The sequence below is a fragment of the Xylona heveae genome, assembly GCF_001619985.1.
Source record: "Xylona heveae TC161 unplaced genomic scaffold L228scaffold_1, whole genome shotgun sequence".
In the NCBI taxonomy this organism is placed as follows: Eukaryota; Fungi; Ascomycota; class Xylonomycetes; order Xylonales; family Xylonaceae; genus Xylona; species Xylona heveae.
The window spans coordinates 2,853,026-2,875,916 of record NW_017264193.1 but is presented as its reverse complement, the minus strand read 5'-3'; the positions used below and the strand labels follow the sequence as shown (position 1 = coordinate 2,875,916).

At 48.2% G+C, this 22,891-nt stretch overlaps 8 protein-coding genes across 8 annotated transcripts; 4 read left to right on the top strand and 4 right to left on the bottom strand.

Moving 5' to 3' along the window:
• The first annotated feature begins 53 nt into the window (after positions 1-53).
• Positions 54-2,264, top strand: L228DRAFT_217079 (S-adenosyl-L-methionine-dependent methyltransferase). Its single transcript, XM_018330142.1, has 4 exons — positions 54-250; positions 331-817; positions 868-1,619; positions 1,675-2,264. The coding sequence occupies exons 1-4, from the start codon at positions 140-142 to the stop codon at positions 1,909-1,911; spliced, it is 1,587 nt and encodes a 528-aa protein (XP_018192401.1). The 5' UTR covers positions 54-139; the 3' UTR covers positions 1,912-2,264.
• Positions 2,265-2,448: 184 nt separating this feature from the next.
• Positions 2,449-5,799, top strand: L228DRAFT_217075 (secretion pathway protein Sls2/Rcy1). The gene is made up of 3 exons (XM_018330141.1): positions 2,449-2,739; positions 2,802-5,202; positions 5,259-5,799. Exons 1-3 carry the CDS (start codon positions 2,622-2,624, stop codon positions 5,527-5,529), a joined length of 2,790 nt encoding a protein of 929 aa, XP_018192400.1. The 5' UTR covers positions 2,449-2,621; the 3' UTR covers positions 5,530-5,799.
• A 1,282-nt stretch (positions 5,800-7,081) lies between these two features.
• Positions 7,082-10,085, top strand: L228DRAFT_258209 (hypothetical protein). Its single transcript, XM_018334061.1, has 3 exons — positions 7,082-7,822; positions 7,890-8,128; positions 8,179-10,085. Exons 1-3 carry the CDS (start codon positions 7,328-7,330, stop codon positions 9,923-9,925), a joined length of 2,481 nt encoding a protein of 826 aa, XP_018192399.1. The 5' UTR covers positions 7,082-7,327; the 3' UTR covers positions 9,926-10,085.
• Positions 10,086-10,367: 282 nt separating this feature from the next.
• Positions 10,368-12,619, bottom strand: L228DRAFT_243368 (PR-1-like protein). The gene is made up of 4 exons (XM_018331672.1): positions 12,461-12,619; positions 11,812-12,391; positions 11,288-11,505; positions 10,368-10,891 (listed from the first exon to the last, which is right to left on the bottom strand). Exons 2-4 carry the CDS (start codon positions 12,139-12,141, stop codon positions 10,690-10,692), a joined length of 750 nt encoding a protein of 249 aa, XP_018192398.1. The 5' UTR covers positions 12,142-12,391; positions 12,461-12,619; the 3' UTR covers positions 10,368-10,689.
• A 1,035-nt stretch (positions 12,620-13,654) lies between these two features.
• On the bottom strand, positions 13,655-15,507 carry L228DRAFT_226667 (WD40 repeat-like protein). The gene is made up of 3 exons (XM_018330430.1): positions 15,259-15,507; positions 14,114-15,204; positions 13,655-14,042 (listed from the first exon to the last, which is right to left on the bottom strand). Exons 1-3 carry the CDS (start codon positions 15,481-15,483, stop codon positions 13,799-13,801), a joined length of 1,560 nt encoding a protein of 519 aa, XP_018192397.1. The 5' UTR covers positions 15,484-15,507; the 3' UTR covers positions 13,655-13,798.
• Positions 15,508-15,836: 329 nt separating this feature from the next.
• Positions 15,837-19,980, top strand: L228DRAFT_279991 (hypothetical protein; the record flags this gene model as incomplete). The annotated part of the gene is made up of 15 exons (XM_018335746.1): positions 15,837-16,265; positions 16,355-16,673; positions 16,729-16,769; positions 16,820-16,876; positions 17,196-17,283; positions 17,334-17,506; positions 17,563-17,596; positions 17,650-17,741; positions 17,786-17,825; positions 17,878-18,009; positions 18,132-18,192; positions 18,241-18,390; positions 18,442-18,532; positions 18,583-18,672; positions 18,727-19,980. The coding sequence occupies 15 exons, from the start codon at positions 15,837-15,839 to the stop codon at positions 19,978-19,980; spliced, it is 3,051 nt and encodes a 1,016-aa protein (XP_018192396.1).
• Positions 19,981-20,054: 74 nt separating this feature from the next.
• L228DRAFT_19468 (hypothetical protein) lies at positions 20,055-20,742 on the bottom strand. Its single transcript, XM_018329601.1, has one exon. The coding sequence runs from the start codon at positions 20,600-20,602 to the stop codon at positions 20,129-20,131; it is 474 nt and encodes a 157-aa protein (XP_018192395.1). The 5' UTR covers positions 20,603-20,742; the 3' UTR covers positions 20,055-20,128.
• Positions 20,743-20,882: 140 nt separating this feature from the next.
• Positions 20,883-22,216, bottom strand: L228DRAFT_265196 (hypothetical protein; the record flags this gene model as incomplete). The annotated part of the gene is made up of 5 exons (XM_018334666.1): positions 20,883-21,120; positions 21,181-21,678; positions 21,780-21,859; positions 21,922-21,976; positions 22,038-22,216. The coding sequence occupies 5 exons, from the start codon at positions 22,214-22,216 to the stop codon at positions 20,883-20,885; spliced, it is 1,050 nt and encodes a 349-aa protein (XP_018192394.1).
• Positions 22,217-22,891: the final 675 nt, after the last annotated feature.

Below are 22,891 nucleotides of genomic sequence, written 5' to 3'. Positions count from 1 at the left end.
CTCGAATACGAAACACACAAGAACACGCAACACGGAAAAGTTCCCACCGTCCAAGCTCTCAAGGACCTCCCTTGACGGTGTTATCTTCTTTCTTGCACCTCAATTGGCGCCGATAGATTGGCGCAGTACGTCCTCGATCATGTCCGAGGTCAAACCCACCGTGTCTGAGGACTCATTCGAGTTCATTGAGACACCTCCTGCGGCCACTCCTAATACGCCTACTGAGAATTATGGCGTGAGGACGACGGCGGTGAGTTGTCCTTAACTCCAATTGTCTGCCTTGGAAGGCATTGCGATCCAGAACGGGTCACTGATATAGAGGCAATACAGTATCCTGCTATCAAAAATGCTCCTCTCCCTGCCGATGCCGCTGGCAGCGAAAGCTTCAACAACAAGCTTCTTTTCTCCCTCCTTCTGTTGATCCCCCTCTACTTTGCTAGGAAGGTTGGTGGCGGCCTCAAGACATGGCTCTTCTTTGCTATCTTGACTGCCATTCCTATCTTGATGGCCTTCTGGACTGTCGCGTCCAGTATGTCCGCCCGCAAAAATGAGAAGGCGCGGTACCCTGGCCGCGGCGTTGACCATTACCTTCATTTCCACGATGCGGCCGACAGGGCGCGCTACCACGGAAAGAGCAAGATCCCTATGGAGACCTTCCACGAAATGTATTTCGCTGGTGGTGTTGATTTCAAGGGCGACGCTCTGGAGATTCTGGAATACCGTCACGACTGGGCCAACTTCAGGTTCACTCTGAGCCTATTTTGGTTTTTCCTGACTGGCATGATTCCTGAGGTTATCATGCATACTCGATCCCAAGGTACTTCCAATCTCTACTCTTTCTCCAGGAGCATCATTAACACGCTATAGATGAGGAGCAAGTCCGCGACCATTACGATCGTGGAGATGACTTCTACGGCTGGTTCCTCGGCCCTCGCATGGTCTACACTTCTGGTATCATTTCTGATATCAATAAGGAGGAGTCCCTTGAGCAGCTCCAGGACAACAAACTCGGAATCGTGTGCGAAAAAATTGGCCTGCAGCCTGGTGAAACTATGCTCGACATTGGATGCGGCTGGGGTACCCTCGCCAAGTATGCTAGCGTTAATTACGGTGCTCACGTTACGGGTGTTACCCTTGGCCGTAACCAGACGGCCTGGGGAAACAATGGACTGCGCAAGTCTGGTATCTCTGCCGAGCAAAGCAGAATCCTCTGCTCCGACTACCGCGACATTGTTGTTCCCGAGAATGGCTACAAGAAGATTACTTGCTTGGAGATGGCAGAGCACGTCGGTGTTCGCCACTTCTCAACGTTCCTCCGCCAGGTCTATGACATGCTCGATGATGACGGTGTCTTCTTCCTTCAGATTGCTGGGTTGCGCAAGAGTTGGCAATACGAGGACCTTATCTGGGGTCTTTTCATGAACAAGTACATTTTCCCTGGTGCCGATGCCTCTACCCCTCTCGGCTGGTTCGTTGATCAGCTCGAGGGTGCCGGTTTTGAGGTGAAGGGAATTGACACGGTTGGTGTTCACTATTCCGCCACCATTTGGCGCTGGTACAGAAACTGGATGGCGAATCGGGAGAAGGTAGAGGCCAAGTATGGAAAGAGATGGTTCCGGGTAGGTCTACTACGTTGAAATTGTGTGCCTCGGCTCCTCACTAACGGTTTAATAGATCTGGGAGTACTTCCTCGCATACTCTACCATCATTGCCCGACAAGGATCGGCTACTTGTTACCAGATCACCCTCGTCAAGAACATCAACTCAACTCACCGTGTCGAGGGTATCCCAACCCAATTCGGCCTCAGTGGTGCTCTCGGCGCCTCCAAGGCTACTCAGGCCGCCAAAGCAGCGAAGGAAGTTACCGGTGCTTTGACTGAGAAGGTTGGAAACCTCCTAGGAGCTCAGTAATCTCCTTAAAAAAAAATTGAGGAGTATGTCCAGGTCTTATTAGTCGGTGGAAGATGGGGGACCTGGGTAAACGGGGAGCAGGCAAGTGCAGGAACGTTAATAAGGACGGGCAGGGACTGCGTAGACGGAAAAGCTTGAATGATCAAAAGTTTCCAAATGAATAATTTACCGTATCTTAGACTTCTGGCATTGGAGAAGGCACAAGAAGTTACTAGTATATGAAGAATTCGTGGTGGAGGATATCTTGTGCGCTCCCTCTAATGGATTGAATTAGTGAAATGATTGGATGATTATACAGCTGTATGAAACGAGCTTCAGCAATAGTACGGTTTTCATCAATGCCAAAAGAGCAGTTTTAGCATTAACTACGGTACAGTACCCCAGACCGAGGGACCATCCTAAGCCCAGTGAACGAAAGAGCGAGGTCCCCTCGGTCCCTGGCGCATCGGCGCTTAATTGCCACGCTACGGGAACCTGAAAAAGCCCAGGTGGCCGAACTATGTGAAGCCGCTGGTAACTCGCTCGAGTGACTAGAAACCAAGACAATCCATCTTAGGGAATGGTATCCATGAGTGCAGCTGGAATCTGCCTCTGGCTATTCTATTTACGACCTTCTCTTACCATATAAGCAGCATTAATTATTTTGTCAATCCTGTTCAATCGGGCGGCAACGGACATCATTACATTCAGTGGCTGGCCCATCTGAAGCTATGTCTACTTTCAAGAGGGCCACCGTTGTTGGTGGCCCTCCGCTGATGGAGAAGCGTGATGTGCTGCAGCCGCTTCGAGTAACCCAGATCATATCATCAAAGGCAATTTTACCTGCTGGTTAGTATTAGAATAGCTGGTCACAAGTTACTGTCATCATTCATGGAAGCTGATATATGCAGAGATTATTTCGATGATCATTGACTTCCTGCCTCCCTCCGATTTAATACGATTTGCTCAAACATCTAAGCGCATGCAAGAAATGGTCTATGATGACGCAAGATGGGTTCAAAAGTTACGGTTGATGGGATGCTGGAGCGACTTGGAAGCGAGAAAGCGCGTGGAAGGTTCTATGCGGAAGAGATACGAAGCACACAGGTCCAAAGCCGAAATTCCAGGTGCCAGCGGCGGTGCGGATGGCCTGGAAGGTATTAACGGCGGACTCGACAGCTTGAATTTGAGCCATGTCTCAAGACCAAGCATCACGTTATTTGATGCGACGGCAGAGGAGGAGCATCGACAGTCCTTGGAGGCTATGGCCCGACAATCAATCGAGGTTTTACCCGGTGACGGCGGTCAGAAGGCAACTCATAGGAGGCGTCCGACATTGAGTGACTTGGAATCATGTTTGGGTGTTTTCGATAGGGTCCGGTCAATTCGAGGGTTTGCTCGACAAGAATTCGGACGCATATATGGCGCTATTGCACCTTTTTATCTGGATCTCGCTCGTTCAAAAAGTCACAGCGACCCCATTGTCTTTCAAGCGTTCCGTGACCCAGAGCAACAGGCCCAAATGCTCGCTCAATTAAGGAGATTCTCCAAGAGTGACACAGCTGAGGGCTGGCAGCATAGAGTGGGGAAGCTTGAAGCTATGATAGAAATGTTTGAGGGTGCTGTATTGCGCGAATTTGAACAAGGTTATGAGATTGGAGATGTTGATGGACGTATGAAGCGGTATGCCCATGTTCTTGTCACGCTCAATGGCGGTCAGGCTGCTGTGGAGTTGTTTATCCAAAAGCATGCGCTGTTAGCGGGTCGCGACAAACTTGGGAATCCGTTGGACTGCTTAGAGCATGCAGCCCCGGGAACGATTGACTTGGGTCCCGCGCATGAGTTTTTCACGCGGCTGACCATTGCTGTCAATGAGCAAAGCGATGTCATTGACCGCGTCTTCCCGTCTTCTGTCAATGTATTACTTTCACTTCTCGAGCGAGTTGGAGAAGATGTCATTTCTGAATATGTCACACCCCTCTTTGATGAAGCTCATTCAACCAACTTGGAGTCGTATCTAAAGGCCGTTCCGGGACTCTATGGACAGAGCATCAATTTCGGAAAGTCTGTCAATCCCACCAAGGGCTCTGGGGATCATTTCCGTCAAGACGTACATACCATTCTTGCTGCAGTATTCGAACCGCATCTTGATCTCTACCTTCAGGATGAACTGGATTTTTTCCGGACTCGATCCGACGCAAAAGTCAGCGAGTGGGAAAGGCAGCTTGTCGAAGAGGAGGCGTCAACCGAATCATTTTTCATGTCCAACGTCAGCCGCCACGTTGATAAACGCGATTTCTTAACATCATTTAAGAAAGTTGTCATGATGCCAGTTAACGCATTACCTACAATACCGATTTCTTCTCCTTTTGCCTCAAACAAAGCGGCCCAGTCTGAAGCTGAGGAAAAGGCGTCAGAACCAACCAAAGCCGGCTCAGATACTTCTTCTCGACCTTCGACACCAAGTGTGGCAAGCAATGTCAATCCAGTCCGACTATCACAGATTGCCGCACCTACCACTGAACTTGCGGCAAAGGCTGCGATTATGAATTCTAGGCTCGAGGGTATCCGATCGCTCTTCAGCATTGAGGTTGCGCTCAGCCTTATTCATGCAGCCAAGTCTGGTCTTGAACGCGTTGCTATGTTTGTGAGTCTCGGCGGACAGACAGGTGAAGAAGCGAAAGAGCAGTGTGAAGCTATCTTCGTGCTCTTACTACAAATACTCAGCTCTAAACATATGAGACCGGGCTTCGACAAAGCTCTCGATCATTTGACCAAATACAATCCTCGCGACGTCAACGAACACAGTCAGCCTGGAGTGGCTCCTCTTGTCATGTTTCTTGAGCTGGTCAATGTCGGCGATCTTATTCAACAAATGGTGGATGTCTTCTACGAGCAAGAACTTGTGGCAATGAAACTCACGGATCGCAACGATTTCTTGGATCCAGCGGTCCAGGAGAAGAAGCGGTTCGAGCAGATGCTGGACGAGCGCGTCGCTGCCGGTCTGAACCGCGGTGTCGATGTCTTAATCGACGAGGTCGAATATGTTTGCGCCACCACGCAAATAGTCACTGATTTCAACCCTGGAGCAACGAGTGACACCGCTAATCAGATAGTCGACATTGGCCCGACTGAAACGGCTCGAAAGGTTGTCGAAATAGTATCTTCGCATACTAGAATGCTCGTTGGAAGCACGGACAAGCACATGCTCGAGGTGTTTAATCAAGAAGTGGGTCTGCGACTGTTTACGGCGCTTTGCAAACATCTCAAACGTCAGCGCATCAGTCTTGATGGTGCTATCAAGCTGATCAGGTTCGTTCGCCATAAATGCTCAGTCTCTTAGTCTCTCATATTAATATACTTTCCAGCGACATGAATCACTATTTCTCATATATCTATACCATGAAAAACCCGGCGTTACTCGAATACTTTAAAGCCCTCCGCGAGCTCGCGCAGATCTATCTTATTGATCCTGCCCATGCTAAAGAAATGGCTACCATAATTGCCGATGTAGACCGCTTTCACGGAATCTTTCGCCCCGAAGAAGTCTACGAATTCGCCGAGCGTCGCGCAGATTGGTTCGTCGTCCGAAGAAGCGTTGAACGTGCCATGTACGGCATCGGCTGTTCAGTGATGTAGGTTGCTTTTATCTCATTTCTGTCTGGTAGCGCAATCTGATTGCGCGTCTCTACCGTCAAATCCCTATTTCGTCATCGATGCATAGCCTGGTGTGTTGGTGTTTCTAAGTTTGATATACGGGTATGGTCTTCTGGCATTTCAGCGCTTTCGGGCGTTGGTAACGACTTTCTAAAAGCTTTTTTCCATTATAACTGTATCTATGAAGTGCACATGTAGATTTGAAGGCAGGAGCTTTTAGATAGAAACTCAAATGATTACACGTCCATCGAGAATCGAATGATGCTTGTGTTGCTATGGCTTGCTATTGTATTGCTGACCGTGAGGCAAACCCCCCACGATTTGTACGGCCGAGGGTCGCGAACTGATTAGGCGCTCCGGCGTACTCTATAGTCCGGCACAGTGACGGAGCAGCGTTCGAATACCGCTCGAGGAACATTTATTTTCGACCCAAAATAGTCAAACCAAATGTAAAAAGGCGTCCAAAAAAAATTGGAAGATACCATCTATCAAAGGTAAAATAAAATATAAAAAAAAATCTTGAGTCTCTCTTTACTGGAAGCGTGTCATCCTTAGTGCAGGGGCCATGCTAATCTTCTCTGTATCGTTTCAAATTCTGGAGCATAATTAGCGTCTGTATTTCTGGACAGGCAGAAATCAAGTGTACTTACGACCAAGTGCCCGAAGGCAAACAGTATTTCACTAATCTACTTTATATTCCTGCAACCCTTTGACTATTTTCGGTTAGCTAAGCGAGTCACTTCTGACACCTTTCCATGGTTCAGAGGCACTACGAGCGCTTCGCATCCTTCGTCCACAGCAATATTACTGCGATGTACTGCGTAGAATAATTGACCGAATATTTGCATGATCTGACTGGATCATTGATTGTATGAATGGTCAGCAAAGGTTTAATTGTTTTAGACACTCAATTGAAATATGCTGTAGGCTTCTTGAGCTGTCTAGGAATTGCTAACGAATCAAGACTGATCTGCTAAAAAGGTTGTTCCTGCCTTGATAAGGTCCAGATATAAAATGCGAGATAATTTATATTTTTTTTGGATTGGTTTAAAGGATTTATCTGGGCCAAAAATCCTCCCAAAAAGATAAATAAAAGTCCCAATGATAATCCTTTAAATAAGTATCATATTGTTATTCATCCGAGACATAGTCCTCGTATAAACAATTTAGCAAGGGCAATTATCTTGTGATTACTACTTCGTACTTGTTATGTTTCATGAAGAGGTGGATTTTTTTCCCTACCTCCCCTCGAAATAAGATGAATGATATGCATGCACTTGAGTCAGATTCTGTCCTAAAATACCAGCTTCCTCAATTAGGATACAATTTGTTGCTCTCACAAGAATCCACATGGGAGTGATCTCCAAGTAGCCGATATGCCTGTGTACCTGACACACAACCGACAATGCATGGTGGTCTAGGCTTACGGAAGAAATTACCGGCAGATTGTGTAGAGTCATACAATTTCAGGACTTTCTTCTTTTGGCAATCGATCTAATTAGATGTTGTCACCACCGTCTGAGGCGGCTACGTACCTTACCTTTAGAGAAGTTGTTTACACAAGGTGAATCTCAGCGGCAGCTTAAATTTAGTCGGAACTCCGTCATCGCCAAATCCAAACGGTGTGCGAAATTGGGCCCCACCAAAACTCTACTTGCATTTATTTGTTTGAACTGCGCATACAGATACGGAGCTGAACCGCGGCACCCCGAGCTCAATAGCACATTCGCCCCAAATCGCACATAGAATTCTTTTTTTTCCCCCGTACTATAGCTCTCGAATGGATTCGCAAACCACTACCGGACCAAGAGCGCAGGCGTCGGCGGAGACTGGTCCTGCCCGTCACTCAGCCGGCCGGGACTCTCGCAGAGGAGGTAGAGGAGGACAGAACGCAGGCCGCGCCGACGGACAACGAGGCGGTGCTCGCGGCGGCGAAAGAAGGGGAAGGGGAGGCAGAGGCAAGGGCGGTCCCAGTGGACGCGGCCCCAATTCAGCCACCGATTCAGTCGCTGCTCCGGGACATCGTGCTCGTGGTAATTTTGGCACGCGCTTGACGGGAGACGCCACACAAGCAGAGGACAACAGGAAAGTGGCAAAGCCTGCTGACGCAGGTGCGGAGGTTGATGAAGAAGAAGATGATGATTCGGAAGTGTGCTTCATTTGCGCCTCACCTGTCATCCATCAGGCTGTTTCTCCATGTAACCACCGGACTTGTCATATTTGCGCATTAAGGCTCCGTGCTCTCTACAAAACAAAGGCTTGCGCTCATTGTCGGGTCAGTCTAATAGTCCCAACGGCAAAATTGATTTCTTGGGTTACTTTGCTAAACTGCTGGACCATAGACTAATGCGGACTATGTCATTTTCACCGACCACCCGTCAAAGCGATACGAGGAGTTTGAGGAGAAAGACTTTGCAAAGTCAGACGACATTTTGGGAGTTAAATATGAAAAGAACGAAATCTTTGAGGACACTGTGCTTCTGCTCCGGTACAACTGCCCTGATCCGGATTGCGACGTTGCTTGCTTGGGCTGGCCAGATCTCCACCGACACGTGAAAAGTACGCATCATAAGGTCATGTGGTAAGTTTTTTTTGACAATAGATTGAAGTCCAGTTGCTGATGAAACGCAGCGACCTTTGCACGAGGAACAAGAAAGTCTTTACACACGAGCATGAGCTCTTCACGGCCAATGAGCTACGAAAACACGAGAGACATGGTGACAATGTTCCAGGAGCTGCGGACCAGAGTGGGTTCAAAGGGCACCCCGAGTGTGGATTTTGCAAAATGCGATTTTACGGGGATGACGAGCTCTATACCCATTGCCGCGATCGACACGAGAGATGTCACCTCTGCGACAGGAGGGATGGTCTTCGATTCCAATACTATGTCAATTATGACGCACTGGAACTCCACTTCAAAAAGGACCATTTCCTCTGTCCCGATCAGGAATGTCTTGACAAGAAATTTGTAGTTTTTGATTCTGAAATGGACCTCAAAGCGCATCAATTAGAGGCCCACCCGAATGGACTGTCAAAGGACGCACGGAGAGATGCGAGGAGAGTGGACCTATCAACCTTTGGCGATTTCAGAGCGCCCCACCACTTTGATGGCAGGAGCAGAAGAGAGGGACGAGGCCGGGGCAGAGGGAGGGATCCCAACAGCGAAGCGTTGCCGGTGTCAACTGCTCAGCCTCTTCGAAGGGACGAAATCGCTTTCCAAAGACAGCGGGCAATTCAGAGCGCTCAGTCCGTCACGACCTCCACATTTGGCACCCAGCTCTCATCCACCGAGGCCTACGCAGCACGTCCGCCACCACAGTCTGCCACTCCTCAAACCGTCACGACCGCCCAGCGAGACGACTCCTTCCCTGCGCTTCAAAACCTCAACATCAACAACAACAATACACCCAACGGATCTTCTTCACAACCCTCGCAATCTCTCCAAAACCTCCCTCCCCAGGAACAGGCGCGCCGCATGAGACATGCAGCTGTCACTGAACGGGCCACCGCCATGTTGCGAAACGACCCGTCCAAAGTATCGCAATTCCGAAACAAAATCTCCGCGTTCCGCTCCTCTTCCATCTCCGCCTCGGAACTCATTGACTCCTTCTTCTCTCTATTCGACACCTCGAGCTCAGAACTGGGCAAACTTGTCAAGGAACTCGCCGACATTTTCGAAATTGACTCCAAACGCACCGGTCTGCTCAAAGCCTGGAGCGACTGGCGCGCCATCAACGAAGACTACCCCGCACTTCCAGGCCCCAGCGGTATCCTGCCAGGCGCCTCATCCTCTGCGCTCGGAAGCGGCGGCTCCAGAGTCCTCAAACTAAAGTCCTCCACTGCCCAGTCTTCGCGCTCGGCCATTAACAAGCAGAACAGCTGGGGCACTGCCGCTTCCCCTTCCTCTTCTTCTGCTACCTCTTCTTCTGCCGCTAATGCTTTCCCCGCCTTGCCTTCCGCCTCTGCACCTTCATCCAATCGTGCAGGTGCCTCAAAGTCCACCACCGCCCCGTCATGGGCCGGTGCCACTCCTTCCGGGCCTGCAGGTATTCAGCCAACCTCATCATCATTATCGTCCTACTCTCGCCCCGCACCAAAAGCGTCTTCGCGCGGCACTCCCACCGTCAATAGCGCCGATGCGTTCCCCGCTCTTCCCGCCGCTGCTAAACCCACCAGTACCATTTTCGGATACGGTTCCGGCGCAGTGCGACGCGACTTTGGCGCTAGCCGCAACACTGCGAATGCATGGGCCAGCGATGCGCAAGCCGCTGCTGATGCCGATCTCGACACTGATGGAGCCGGAGCAGCGGGTGGAGCAGGTGGAGGTGGAGGTAAACGTAAGGGCAAGAAGAAGCAGACTTTGTTTCACTTTGGGTAGTATGTCTGCTTGCCTTATTTTCAATGCTTGATGGGCCTGTCTTATCTCCACTGTTTATGGGCCTGCCTTGCGTCCAGTGGATCTCATTTCATCTCATCCACCTCTCTCTCTCTCTCTCTCTCTCTCTCTCTCTCTCTCTCTCTCTCTCTCTCTCGTTGCGAGCTGGGTACCTAGCTTGCTGATCTTTTATTCGTATGTTGAGCGGTCATATCCTACTTCCTTCTAGCGGGCAGCTCTCTCCCCAGCAAACTATGTAGCAGCAAGCGTGTAAAGACTTACAAAAAGTGATAAATTTAAGATTTACGATTGAGATTGAGATTTACGATTGATTAGTGTCGACGACTTTCGATTTTTGGACTTAAACCGGATAAAAGAAAACAAGAATGTATGAATATATTATAAACAGTTATTGTACAATACTAGGTATATTATCCCCGATAAATGGGATACTATGTTTGTATACTATATAGTCGTCTTACATGTAGTCTATATACGAATACCTTCGTATAAGGTATGAACTATGAAATATGAAAATGAAGTAATGAAATGTATAGGTACGTTTCGTGAATACTGGGTATTGGGTATTGTGTATTGGGTATTGCGTATCATTCCAGAACGTAACGAACCATCCCACCTTCCCCTTTTTTTTCGTTTCTTTTTTTTTCCTTGGACTCCAGTACAGAGTACTCTGAAGCATGAAGTGGAAAGCGTAAAGCCAAACAAGTATACAAGTATGCAAGTATGCAAGTACGCAAGTATGCAGGTCATTGATTCATCAACATCATTGCCGCAAGGCCGACGACTAGGCCGGCCCAGGATACGCCTCTGCTGCCGGCGCCGCTTTCGCCGCCTTGTACATGCTGGCTATTACTGTTGCTATTACTGCTGCTGCTGGATTGTTTGTGTACGTTTTGCTGGTATTCCCCTGCGACGTTGCCGGGGGGCCAGTATTCGCATACGATGATCCTGGATAGTAAAGAGGTGAAGTTAGCGGTGGATGGGCTTTATGGTTTTGCTTTCTCTCTTTCTTTCATTCGTTGTTGACTTGGCTTTTCTTTTGGATGAAATGGGTTTGGATGAAATGGGTTTGGATGAAATGGGTTTGGATGATGCGGTTGAGCGCTTTTGACAAGACACTGGAAAAAGTATAAAAGGACAAGGGACAAGGAAGTAGGTAAAAGGGAGGGGAAAGGGAAAAGGATAAATGAAAAGGAAAAAAGACATTTCTTGGAAAAAACATTGGCAAAAAGGAAAAAGGATAAAGTGAAAAAGAACAAGGATAAAGGATAAAAGAAAAGGATAAACGAAAAGAGAGGATAAAAGGAAATAAAAGGGACATGAAAGAGAAGAAGACAATCTTACCATCCATTGGCACCGTCGGACTTGGAACCGCTCGAACAGGACTTGCGTCCGCACCCGACAGACTTCGTTGCCGCCCAGACTAATTGCGTGAAATGGCCCGTCTTCTCGGAGAACCCGGGCTTGTTGTAGTTGTAGTCGCTGCGCTCATCGGCCCACGCCTGCACGGCCAGTGTCGTGTTGGCGAATCCTTCGGCGAGGTTCTCGCCGTCGCCGTAGCCCTGATTACCACCTTCGATTAGTATTATATCCTAATATTTACGACTGTCCTCTTGGTAATTGTGTTGATCTTTGGTTTGCCTGTCGTGCTGTATAGGTATAGTCCAGTTTGGTTTCAAATGGGCTATTGTGACAGACAGGTAGCCGTTTGTTTTCTCGCTTGCTTTGGCGCTCGACAGGTCGATAGGTAAACATGTCGCGAGAATTTGCGAGACGCAAAGCAGACAAAGCAACAGTAGAGCGACGTGGAAAGAAGGGTTATGAAAAAGAGACGAGACAAAAAAAGAAAGAAATGAGACAGAACGTACACTGTGTTTCCAGAGACACTTATTGGCCCATTTCTGCGCCGTCTGGGCCAGGGTGTTATTCCATGACAGCGCCGACGCGCTATGTTCGGAGCGATACGAATTCTGCGAGTCGAGCATGGTGTTTTTAAAGTCCGAGTCGGAATTGTACGTGTGCGCGTCCGACGCGCTGAGCGTCGGTTTCACGGTGGCTGTCACCGTCGAGGCGGTCAGGGTGACGGTGCTCGCGACAGCAACGGCGCGCGCGTTGCTCGAAAGCAACGCGGCATAGAGGATGGCTGTGAGGAAGACTGCATGGAAGGTGCTGGTCGGATGAGAGGAGAAGAGCAGCATTGCTATCTTCTAAATGGCGTTTGGTCGGAGGCGGAGGACTTTGCTGCTGGGCCTCCAGGTCCCCGGGTTCCCGGTCTTTCGTGTTTTGAGTCCTAGAGCCCTTTTCGCAGGAACTCGTAGGCTGAAACAAGGAATGTCCAAGATCGTGTCGTGTAAGATATTGAGGTGATATGTACAATGCAAGCGGCCCACGAGCAGAATGCTAAGTTGGTAGAATGGTAAGTTATCGTACGGTAAAATTGAACGGGTCCTGAAGGCACGATAGGCGGTTAGGCTACAATATATATAACGGGAACGAAGAGTCAACCGCTGCACTGACCACGGGCGCGATAAAATACCGAGTTGTGGAGAACTGCTAACCTGCCTAGTCTCCTGGTATGGCTGAAAGTGCGAATCCCGTAAGAGCTTCAAGGCGACGGTATCATAAGGAATCTAAGGAATCAAAGAAATGAAAAGTCGGAAAAGAGGGCCGTGATAATATTCGAGCGCACGAGTATAATAAGCCATTATTGCTACTTTCACGACTATAAGGCTCTCGGGGCGACAATGCCACTACTACGCTATGCCAAGCACAATGACATAAGGTGCCATAATTCCCTGTCAGGGCTGTAGCTTGCTCTTCAGCGGTCAGATCGACCACGCATTGTGGGATAAGCACAATATGTAGTATAATACAGTCAAATTTCCCGCAGTCTGCCGCAGCCTTGTGCCAATGCGACATGGGGCAATGCGCCAATAATTGCTCCCGTTGCTCCCTTGTCTTGCTGTAACGGCGAGTGCTCTCGTTCCGCGACTCTTCAGGATTATCTTAGGACCAGAATCAATGTCCTCGAATTACGGTTAGCCTCCATATTGTGTGAATCTATACTGTTTCAAACGAGAATACTGTGCGACATGTTTGCAGAGTGCCTACGAAACAAGGTAAAGAAGACAGGAAAAGGGAAATAATGACGGCGGGGGAGGTCAAAGGTATGACGGCACAGAATACCTTGGCGTGACAGGGGTCCAGGGGTACGCCCGTGGAGAGACAGGAGGGGGGAAGGAAAGAGAAAAAGAGAAAAAGAAAAGAGAAGGAAGCTATACTTTTTCTAGGCAATTGTGAGATTTACTTTGGTAAGCCTCGAGAGTGATTGCTTTGTTACAACTTATACTTTGTCTGTTTATGACCAATTGATGGGTGTATTGATATTAAGGAAATACGAGTGACATTAGGGTGGGAAGCACAGTTAGTGGTATAGCTAAACTGGATCAATGTTAGCGGGGGGAGCCCGGAAGAAGCTCCGACAGAAGACTACAGAGTACACGCTGTTTGATGGTAAATGCAGTATGAAGTTACTGAGAAACTTGGTAAGTTACAGTGCGCACTGCCCAGTTCTGTTCGTCTCGTGCTTCGGGTCTGCCAGATCGCTAGGCTCGTGGGGTCGCGTGCGGTTGCCTCGCTACAATAGTTGGCCTGAATAAATGTCGACTACAGTACAGAGTACTGGTACAGAAGAATCATGACAAAGGATTGCGGGGTGTAAAACATGATGCCATTTGCATGAGGCTAACCAGACTGAGAAGCTCTATTGATAAACACTTCCATTATATAATCAAACATATAGTGACAGTCACGACGGGTATATATTTCTATAATCTTGACTTGATGCCTTCTATCCTAGTTTCTCCACACCCGGACGGCCTTGTCTTTTCCACCGCTGCCGACTCTTTGCCCGTCAGGACTCCAGTCGACAGCATAAACCTCGTCTTGATGTCCAGGGAGATCGATTGACAGTTTGCCGGTCCGAATGTCCCAGACCTTGAGAGTGGTGTCCTTTGATGCGCTGACTAGTAACCGCGAGTCGGGCGAGAAGCAGCACTGATATACGGGTGCTACGTGGCCACGAAGTGTCGTGATGAACCTGAGACGAAAAATCGAGATGAGTACTCTGACCGTATGCAAAATAAAGACACAAAAAAAAACCAAACTTACTTTCCGTCACGAGAGTTCCATAATTTAACGTGATTATCAAATCCTGTCGAGGCAATGAAAAGTCCATCGGGGGAGAACGTGACATGGTTGACCTGCTTCTGGTGTCCAAGCATACGAGCCACTGGCTTGGTCGAGTTGGTAGGCTCCCACAGATACATCGTAAAGTCGTCACTGGCAGACACAAGGCGTTCGATTAATTGCCCGTTGATGGTGGCGGCCTTGGTGAATCTTTCTTTGGCCTTGGCAACCTTCTCGTCATCGGTGGCAGGAGCCTTGCCGGTGTGATCGTAGTAGGCTGTACGAAGAACAAAATCGGTCGAAAGAGCAAGGTGATTAACCCAGTGCGCGTGAGCATTGAGCGAGTGTGCCAAAGTCCCATCTTTGTCATTCCAGACTTTGATGGTCCGGTCATGAGAAGAAGTGTAAATGAATCCTAGACCACCCCACTTGACACAGGATATGGACCCCTTGTGGCCACTGAGAACTATTTCTATCCGTTTCGACACAGCATCCCATATCCGAACCGTGGCGTCTTTCGAGGCCGATGCCAGTCGTGGTTGGCCGGGAGCTTGGCGATGATAAGGTTCCCATGCTAAGCTTGATACCCATTTGCTGTGGCCCTTCATTGGTCCTCCCAACGGTTTTCCGGTTTTGGGATCCCACAGTCTGACTGTGTTGTCCATGCTACCTGTTGCGATCATGCTGTTGTCTGGTGACCAGCTTACAGCCAGGACCCAGCTGGTGTGTCCCTTGAGAGTGTGCAGAGGCGTTCCAGTATCACAGTCCCACACTCTCGCGGTACCATCTCCACTGCCACTCACCATCTTGGAAGATGATGCGGGAGAGAATTGCGTCGCTAGAATTGCTTCTCCATGGCCAGAGATGGCTGCAGAACAGCGCGACACTGCTCGAACGCGGAAAACTGCTTGTGGGGTATATTGGAGACTTATAGTGTCTTCAGTTGTTTTGATACCGGGTCGAAGAATTGAGTGCCATAGGTGAGATACAATATCTACTGCATTCTCTGCACTCGAGGGATCTTGTAAGTCTGGGCGAAATGTGAATCGATATGGTATCCGTTCGTGTTCATCCTATAGACATATAAGCCATCCGTCATGAAGAAATAATATCCCTTGGATACTGACATTTCCTTGTAATGTATTGAGAAGAAGTTCCAAGTTTTTCACAGAGGCATCTCCAACTGAGACCGAAACTGGAGGCCCAGTGGCCTGTCCAGTGGCTTGATCAAAGAATTGTACACGGACACTTCCGAGGTCTTCAGGTATCGCATCGATTTCTTGTTGCTCGCGCGCCTTTTGCGCAGCCGCGGTCTTCTGCCGCTTATTTGGAGGAGGTAGTACGGTCGCCATTGTGGGCTTTGTTGGTGTCAATCCGAATGGCCGTTGTGAGAGTAGAAAGCGTCCAAGCCTAGAAGTTTTTGTGGATGAATTTCAGCGCGTTATCGAAAGCGATTAGATTAGATAACTTTAGATCAGCATCTTCCTCTCACAACTTAAGGTACTGTCTCAACGTCCTTAAATGTTTACCCAGGCAGCGCAATTCTTCATGAGAAGAGATATCTGAAGGATTCATTTCTGATTCCTCAAATTTTGTTACTGCCCAAATGAGTACGTCCCATAGTTTTGGTACGGATTCCCGCACCACACAAGGCGTCCCAAATGCCGGCGGACGTCCTCCAAGTGCCCGAAGAGCTACATGGACAATGAATCGAAGAAGGCCGAGAACGGCCGCATCGACCATTGCAGCACCTAATGTTCGTGATATAATTTGCACTATCAGTGAATCTCGTGGTATATCTCCTGTTGTTGGCTTGGCATTTGTGGACCTTACTACTGCAGAGGTTGTGCTCTGCCAGATCTGCGACAGCCAAACCTATGTGAGAACGCTTCATAAGATCAGCGTGTACGATCCAGTGGAAATTTTGATGCCAGGTACCTCTGTTTCGAAATCGAAGCTCTACCCTCTCATACAGCAGAACTTTCCTGATGTAAGCTTCCGGTTGCTGGACCGGAATTACTGGAATCAAAGCACCGGGCTCGAGTATATTCAGAGGGTAGCTTTCGAGGAGGATATCGAAGCTATAAAACTTTCAATTGAAGGCAACTACTTTGCAATCTGCAGTGTTGGAGCTGTATGTCCATGGCTGATTGATCGAGTCCCTTCTCGTCCATTGCCCACCTGTCGCCCTGCGATTTATACTACGATCTGACTTGGGCCCAGGCTCTTAGATATACTGAACTAGGACGTTCCGTTACATTTCCATCCCACTCGCTGAGAGTGAGATATGAGCCCTCGGAAGGATCAATGATGATCGACCGCCTGACTGTTCAGGCACTTGAGTTGACCCAAAATCTCCAAAGTGCAAAATCCAAGCACAGCCTATTTGGCATACTCAACAGTACAATGACTCCGATGGGAGCAAGGTTGCTCAAAAATAACATATTACAGCCATTAATTGATGAGCAAACTATTCAGGCGAGGTATGAGGCGGTAGCAGAGCTTACGTCAAAGGAGCAGATGCTTCATACTGCCAGACAAGGTCAGTCAGCTTTTGACTTTGCCCGTTCAATTGCCAATTCTGATGTTTTCCACAGCTCTCAAAGTGCTTCCTGATGGTGATCGTCTTCTTACGGCCGTATGATCATTCTAGGATCTGGCCAAAGCATAGACTGACAATACTATAAGCTGATTCTAACACCCTCAAAACACACAGCGGCCTATATTGAGCAGTCAATCAACATGGTAATCATGCTCAAACAATTCGTGTTCAGCATAAATCCCATATTTGAAGCGCTCACAGGAGCAACAAGTGAGCTAGTTGCCACTATACGAAAAGTTGCCTGCCCTCTGAATATGAATGATTCTCTTTATTGACAAGTTGCGAAGCTCTGTGCTCCGACCAAAGTAAACCTGGCGCAGGAAATGATCGAAACCGTGATAAATGATGATATTACATATGCACGTCAACCTCTAGATTTGAGAAACCAAAGAACTTATGCTGTCAGAGTTGTCTACCCAGCATACTCCACGTTCAGGCATGATGATAGGCTAATCATGACAGTCTGGTGTTAATGGCCTGCTCGATATCGCGCGGCAAACGTACAAAGAAGCAAGTGCCGATGTTTATGATATGATCACCGCTCTAGGAGGTAATGTCAATTCCATTTCAATCAGATTGGTCTGGACTGAAATATCTCAGAGGAGCTTGATCTCGCATTGACCCTCAAATATGATACTGCTCATCAATTCTATCTCCGATTTCCTGCTGCTGATATAGAAGACCGCGCTTTTCCCAGCGTGTTTATCAACGTCTTTAAAAAGAAACACTTTTATGAATGCCAGACCTTGGATCTCGTGAAACTTAACCAGAAAGTATCGATCGATGCGTAGGGATTGTGAAAAAAAAGGAAACACTAATGAGAAGACAGATTGTTGATGCCCACAATGAAGTTCTGTTATTGAGTGAGCAGTATTATTTGTCATACTTTGAAAATTTTCTGACTTGATGGGATCAGGCGACTCGGCCGTACAGGAGCTCATAGAAAAGGTTCATGGTGAAATACCCGGCCTTTTCAAGATTTGCGAAGGCGTTGCTATGCTTGACATGGTACGCTGTTGCGCCTCTCTTCCAGACTTTGGCTAATTTTAAAGCTTGCATCTTTTGCACATATCTCCGCAACGAGTGACTATGGTACAATGGGGGCAATTCCTAAGCATCAGTTCTCTGGCTGACGGTATCCTAGTTCGGCCTGAACTTACCGATACTTTGGCAATCAAGGCCGGACGACATGCGATTCGAGAGAAGATACACACGGAAAGATTCATCCCGAATGATGTCTATGCAAGCCAGCAGTCACGCTTCCAGATCATCACAGGTTTGTAACCACCTCCGTCTAAACACCGTACAGTGATTGACAAGTATCAATGCTTAGGTTGCAACATGAGTGGTATTAGCCTTCTCTATATATCTTAATTTTCGATATCTGATGACTATCAGGGAAGAGTACCTATATTCGCTCTATAGCTTTGATGACAGTCATGGCACAAATCGGCTCTTTGTGCGTTGGTCACACATTGAAAATTATACGCTGCTGATATTGCTATAGCGTACCTGCACAATACGCATCATTTCCAATCACTCACCAACTCTTCGCACGAGTCTCCATTGACGATTGCATCGAAGCCAACATGTCCAGTTTCTCAGCAGAAATGCGAGAGACTGCGTTCATTTTAAGAAATATCAACAGGCGAAGCATGTCAGAATTTCCTTCTACCAAAAGTCTGACATTGTGCTTATCATAGCGCAGGGTCATTATCGATGAGCTCGGTCGTGGCACAAGCACTCGTGATGGGCTTGCAATTGCACTGGCTGTTGCAGAAGCCCTAGTAGAAAGCATGGTATGCTTCTTCAAGATAACTCTTGTTTATATACTGAGACACTATAACAGGCAGTCGTCTGGTTTGTGACTCACTTTCGAGACCTTGCAACGATCATGGCGGAACGAAGTGGGGTTGTCAACCTGCACCTCGCTGTTGAAGTAAGAAGCCAGTTCCAATCTTTTCCCAGGCTTCCGGTCTAACTAACCCCTTAGATGTCCAACTCCAATGAGATGACCATGCTTTACAAGATCTCAGACGGCTGCGTACAAGAGAAATACTACGGCCTTTCTATAGCCCGAGTCATGGACTTCCCACCCTCTGTTATTGAAGTCGCCACTGCTGTTTCCAGAGACCTGAATTTACGCAACGAGAAACAAAAGAGAAAAGCCAAGGATCTCAACCTTTCACGACGACAGAAATTGGTCCTCAGCCTACGTGAATCTCTAAAGCAGGCTGCGGATGGACCCCTCGAGGGCAAAGCGCTCGCATCCTGGCTACGCAAGCTTCAGACAGAATTTATCCATCGCGCCGCGAGCTTGCAAGACGACATCGAGTCCGAAGATGGTACTACTGAAGCAGAATGTACGAATATGGACGAAGAGGATGGTACGGATAGTACAGCAATCGAAGGAAGTTATACATCCACAGTCCGCAACGCTCTTGCACACGATAGTGAAACTCCATCCAATAATTACGATACCAGCGAATACGGCTTCAACAGTGCCCCCGATTCGAATCTTTCAACTCCAAACGAGAGTCAAGTCCATGACTTGTTACTGTCTGAAATCGCCGCGGCTGCTGGTGCTCGCCCTGGCCCTAGACCTGATCCTGCACCACCTGTCTATCCCGATTCATCTCCGCATTCTTCTGCACTATTGACATCACCACCGAATATGATCAAAACCAGCCATTATCCTGGCACCCGCACTAGACCAAATCCATCCTTTCCCACAAAAGCGCATCCCCAGTTTACTTCCGACGACAGATACGATATCATTACACACACTCAGCCCAGCGATCCGTTTTATATCTTCGCACGTGAATCACATGACGCCTCACCCGCTACAGCACCATTTGAGTCCTTCGCCGCTGCTACTCTCCCCGATGACCACTTTGCGGATGATGACCAGACTCAAACAGAGCATGTGAATGTTCCCGTGTCTGAACTCCAGAGTATGTATGCAGATTCCGAACTCAATCACTATGATGATCGGCCTGAGGGAAGTCTGGACTACGATTTCCCGGACGAAAACAACAACAATAACAACGAGCACAGTTTTATCCCTAATGATGATGATGATAATGATGATGATGTCAATCACGAGGATGATGACTATTCGCTGGACCTGCGGACAGATATGACTCGATCGCGTTTCTTCATGTCTCGTCCTTCTTCTCCTTCTCCTTCTCCTCCTCGTTCTCTTTCTGCTTCTGCCTCTTCCTCTGCATTGCGTCGTGCGGGCTAAAAGAAAAAGGGAACGAGAACATAGCTAAACAGTAGCTGACTTTGCTATCATATTAACGAAAGATCTGCTAATGCCACTAACTCCACATATATCTTATAAATGATACTCTACATGGCGTACATGGCTTACATGGAAGAGACAGTCTTTGTTAATATTGTTGTTGTGAAAAGATGAGATATATATACAATACAATACACACACATACGCGGGGGAAAAATAAAACATTTACAGAGAAAGCTATATAAAGAAAAATAGAGGAGCAACGACCGAACAATTCGAGTGAGCAAAAGGATAAAAGGGGGGGAAAGGAAATGATATTCCCTTTCCTTCCGCTTCCTTTCTCCCCCCTCCCCCTTCCCCCCCTTTTCCAAAAAAAAGAAAGAAGAAGATAATTCTTCTCCCTAAGCAATATCCAGACTGATTCCGCTCTAATCGTGTGTGTGTATTTCCCAGAAACGATAAGCCAAAAAAAAAATAAAATAAAAGGGGTTTTTTGCCTGACGCGAATATTGCGGCGTGCGCTTTGGCGCTTGGGTTTGTCTGAAAAGGGGGAGATAGAAAAGAGAAGGGGAAAAAAAGGGAAAAAAGATAAAAAAAAAAAGGAAGAAGGCAAAAGGTCCATACAGTCCACTGCAAGTACATAATATTTGCTTGAGGGATATAAAGCCGCAAAGAACCTTCAATGTTAAGGGGAAAATACATATCCGGCCGTGACTGTCATGGCGCAAAGTGCAGCAACAAATTCTTTTTTAGATAGAAAAATGAAAAAAAGGGGGGAGGGGGGCAAATACTGAGATGATAGATCAAAGGGAAGAAGAAATGGAGTGTGGTAGTGAAGCACATGGCGAATGGAGAGTATCTTGGATAATGGCAATTGTATATATTTTTCAATGGGAACAAAATCAGTCATCATTGTCATAATCTTCCTTGTTGCTAAGCGCTTTCGGGCCGTCTTTGCGAATGGGAATCTTGATGCCCTGCGTGGCAAAACATTTGCTGAGGTTGGTACTCTCAATGACACCGGGGAATTTCTTGGCGCTGAAGACTTGGAAGACATCGGAAAAGGTACTGGCTAGAACCGGAGCCCGGGCGGTATTCAGCGAACCGTTCTCGCCAACATCGACAAAGTTCATCTTTAGTCTACTAGCCGTAAGCTAAGAATGTTTCAACAAATGTGAGATGGGAGAGTCAAGTGCATACCGAAATTGGCCTTCTGTGCGGACAGAGAGATCCTGCAGGATGAACCAAATGCCGATTTTATCGCCCGTGTCGGCAAGCCGCTGAGCACTGGCACTCAGGCTTCCAATGAGGTTCCGCGTAAACATGCCAGATGGCGCAGGTGGCTGAACCTGCTGCGGCGATGTCATTTGAGGAGGATAGTATCCTGCAGGCGTCATTGGGTTCATCGGCGCCCCGGCTGCTGATGATGCGTAATATCCGGCTTGCGGTCCCGGGGGCGCCTGCGGCTGGTAAGGATTGTACGGGTTCGTCATGGGCGGACCCATGCTCGTCTGGTATGGCGGTTGCGTCGAGGCATAAGCGTACGCTGGGGGCGTTTGGGGTGGAGGCGGATAAGAGGAAGACGTTGCGGCGGATATGGAAGGAGAAGTCGCTGAATGCCGGACCAGATTGACTTCCCGTGTGCCTTCTGCTGACCAAAGATCGACGGTGAGAACGAAGAATGAGATGTCAATCTCACTGTAGATGTGCGTTAGCCATGAACCTCATATCCAATAGCCAAGCATTAAGGGAGGCCTGTTCCCTGGCATATTAACCATAGCGCTGGAGGGGGAACTTACTTGATGTCCAATTCCTTCAGAGTGACTGCGTCCCGCACAATTAAGCGGACGCACGGCGGCGGGGTGATGGGCCGACGGTCCTGCCGGATCATTGTCAGCTCCCTAACTCCTGCATAAAGAATGAGCATGTGGATTTATGCACCTTGTCGCCAAAACCACACATTCGGGCGCGAACAGGCTGCTGCACCACGTCGAGACTGAATTTCATATGTACAGTTAGTGGCATAACATAGCAGAGACAAACAGAACGAGACTCACCTATAGAGGCGCCCATTCTCGACAGTCGACGTGGACTGCGGCCCTAGTGGGGCCTGAGGGGGTGGTAGTGCGCCAGTGGCGCTCGAGGACATACTATGGGACTGCCGAGCTTGGAGAGGATCGTTTCCAGACAATGTCGACGGCGGAGGAAGGGCTTGTGCTCGATGATCGACATACATAACGCAAGCAAGTGTGGTGTAGAGGAGGGATTTCAGACGCTTAGGACAATGTGTTGTTTCGTGTTGTCGAGGTTTTTTTTTGAAGGATTCTCAACGTCTTCAGAGAAAATTCGCCAGGAATTTTGCTACGAAGACGCGCCGGTTGTTAAGTCTAGAGCTCCAGTTGTGAGAAAAGCTGAAGGATATTTTTCGCAAAAAAGGAACGATGGCGGTCTTTTCGTCGTTGGTGGTTTGAAGCTGTGCGCAGCACCGAGCGTCTTAACTGACAAATGCAGCCTTGTCCTTCAAATATTCGAACAAGAGTTCAAGACGAAAGGCTGATTCTTATTTCGTCGTAGCCAAATAATGAACGAAGCTGTTGCACCACTAGAAAAAGGTCGCTATCAAGAGGTTTGAATCTGTAGCTCTTATTGAACGTCGTAGAAGCTTCGTGCGCCTGTGAGGGAGAGAGTGTGTGCAAGTTTATGCTGAACAGTCCAGAGCGATCGGCAGGCGGGAAGACGTGGTCGTAACCGTGGGCGTGGGACGCCAGAAGTCGAGGTTGCACGAGCCGAAAGAGCGCAGAGAGAATAGTGAAGATAGAGAGGTAGAGAGAGAGGCAACGGCAACGAGGCTGTAATGGAGGCCAACCAAGTCTGCTATTTGCCCGATCAGTCAGTACATTAAGGATCCTAG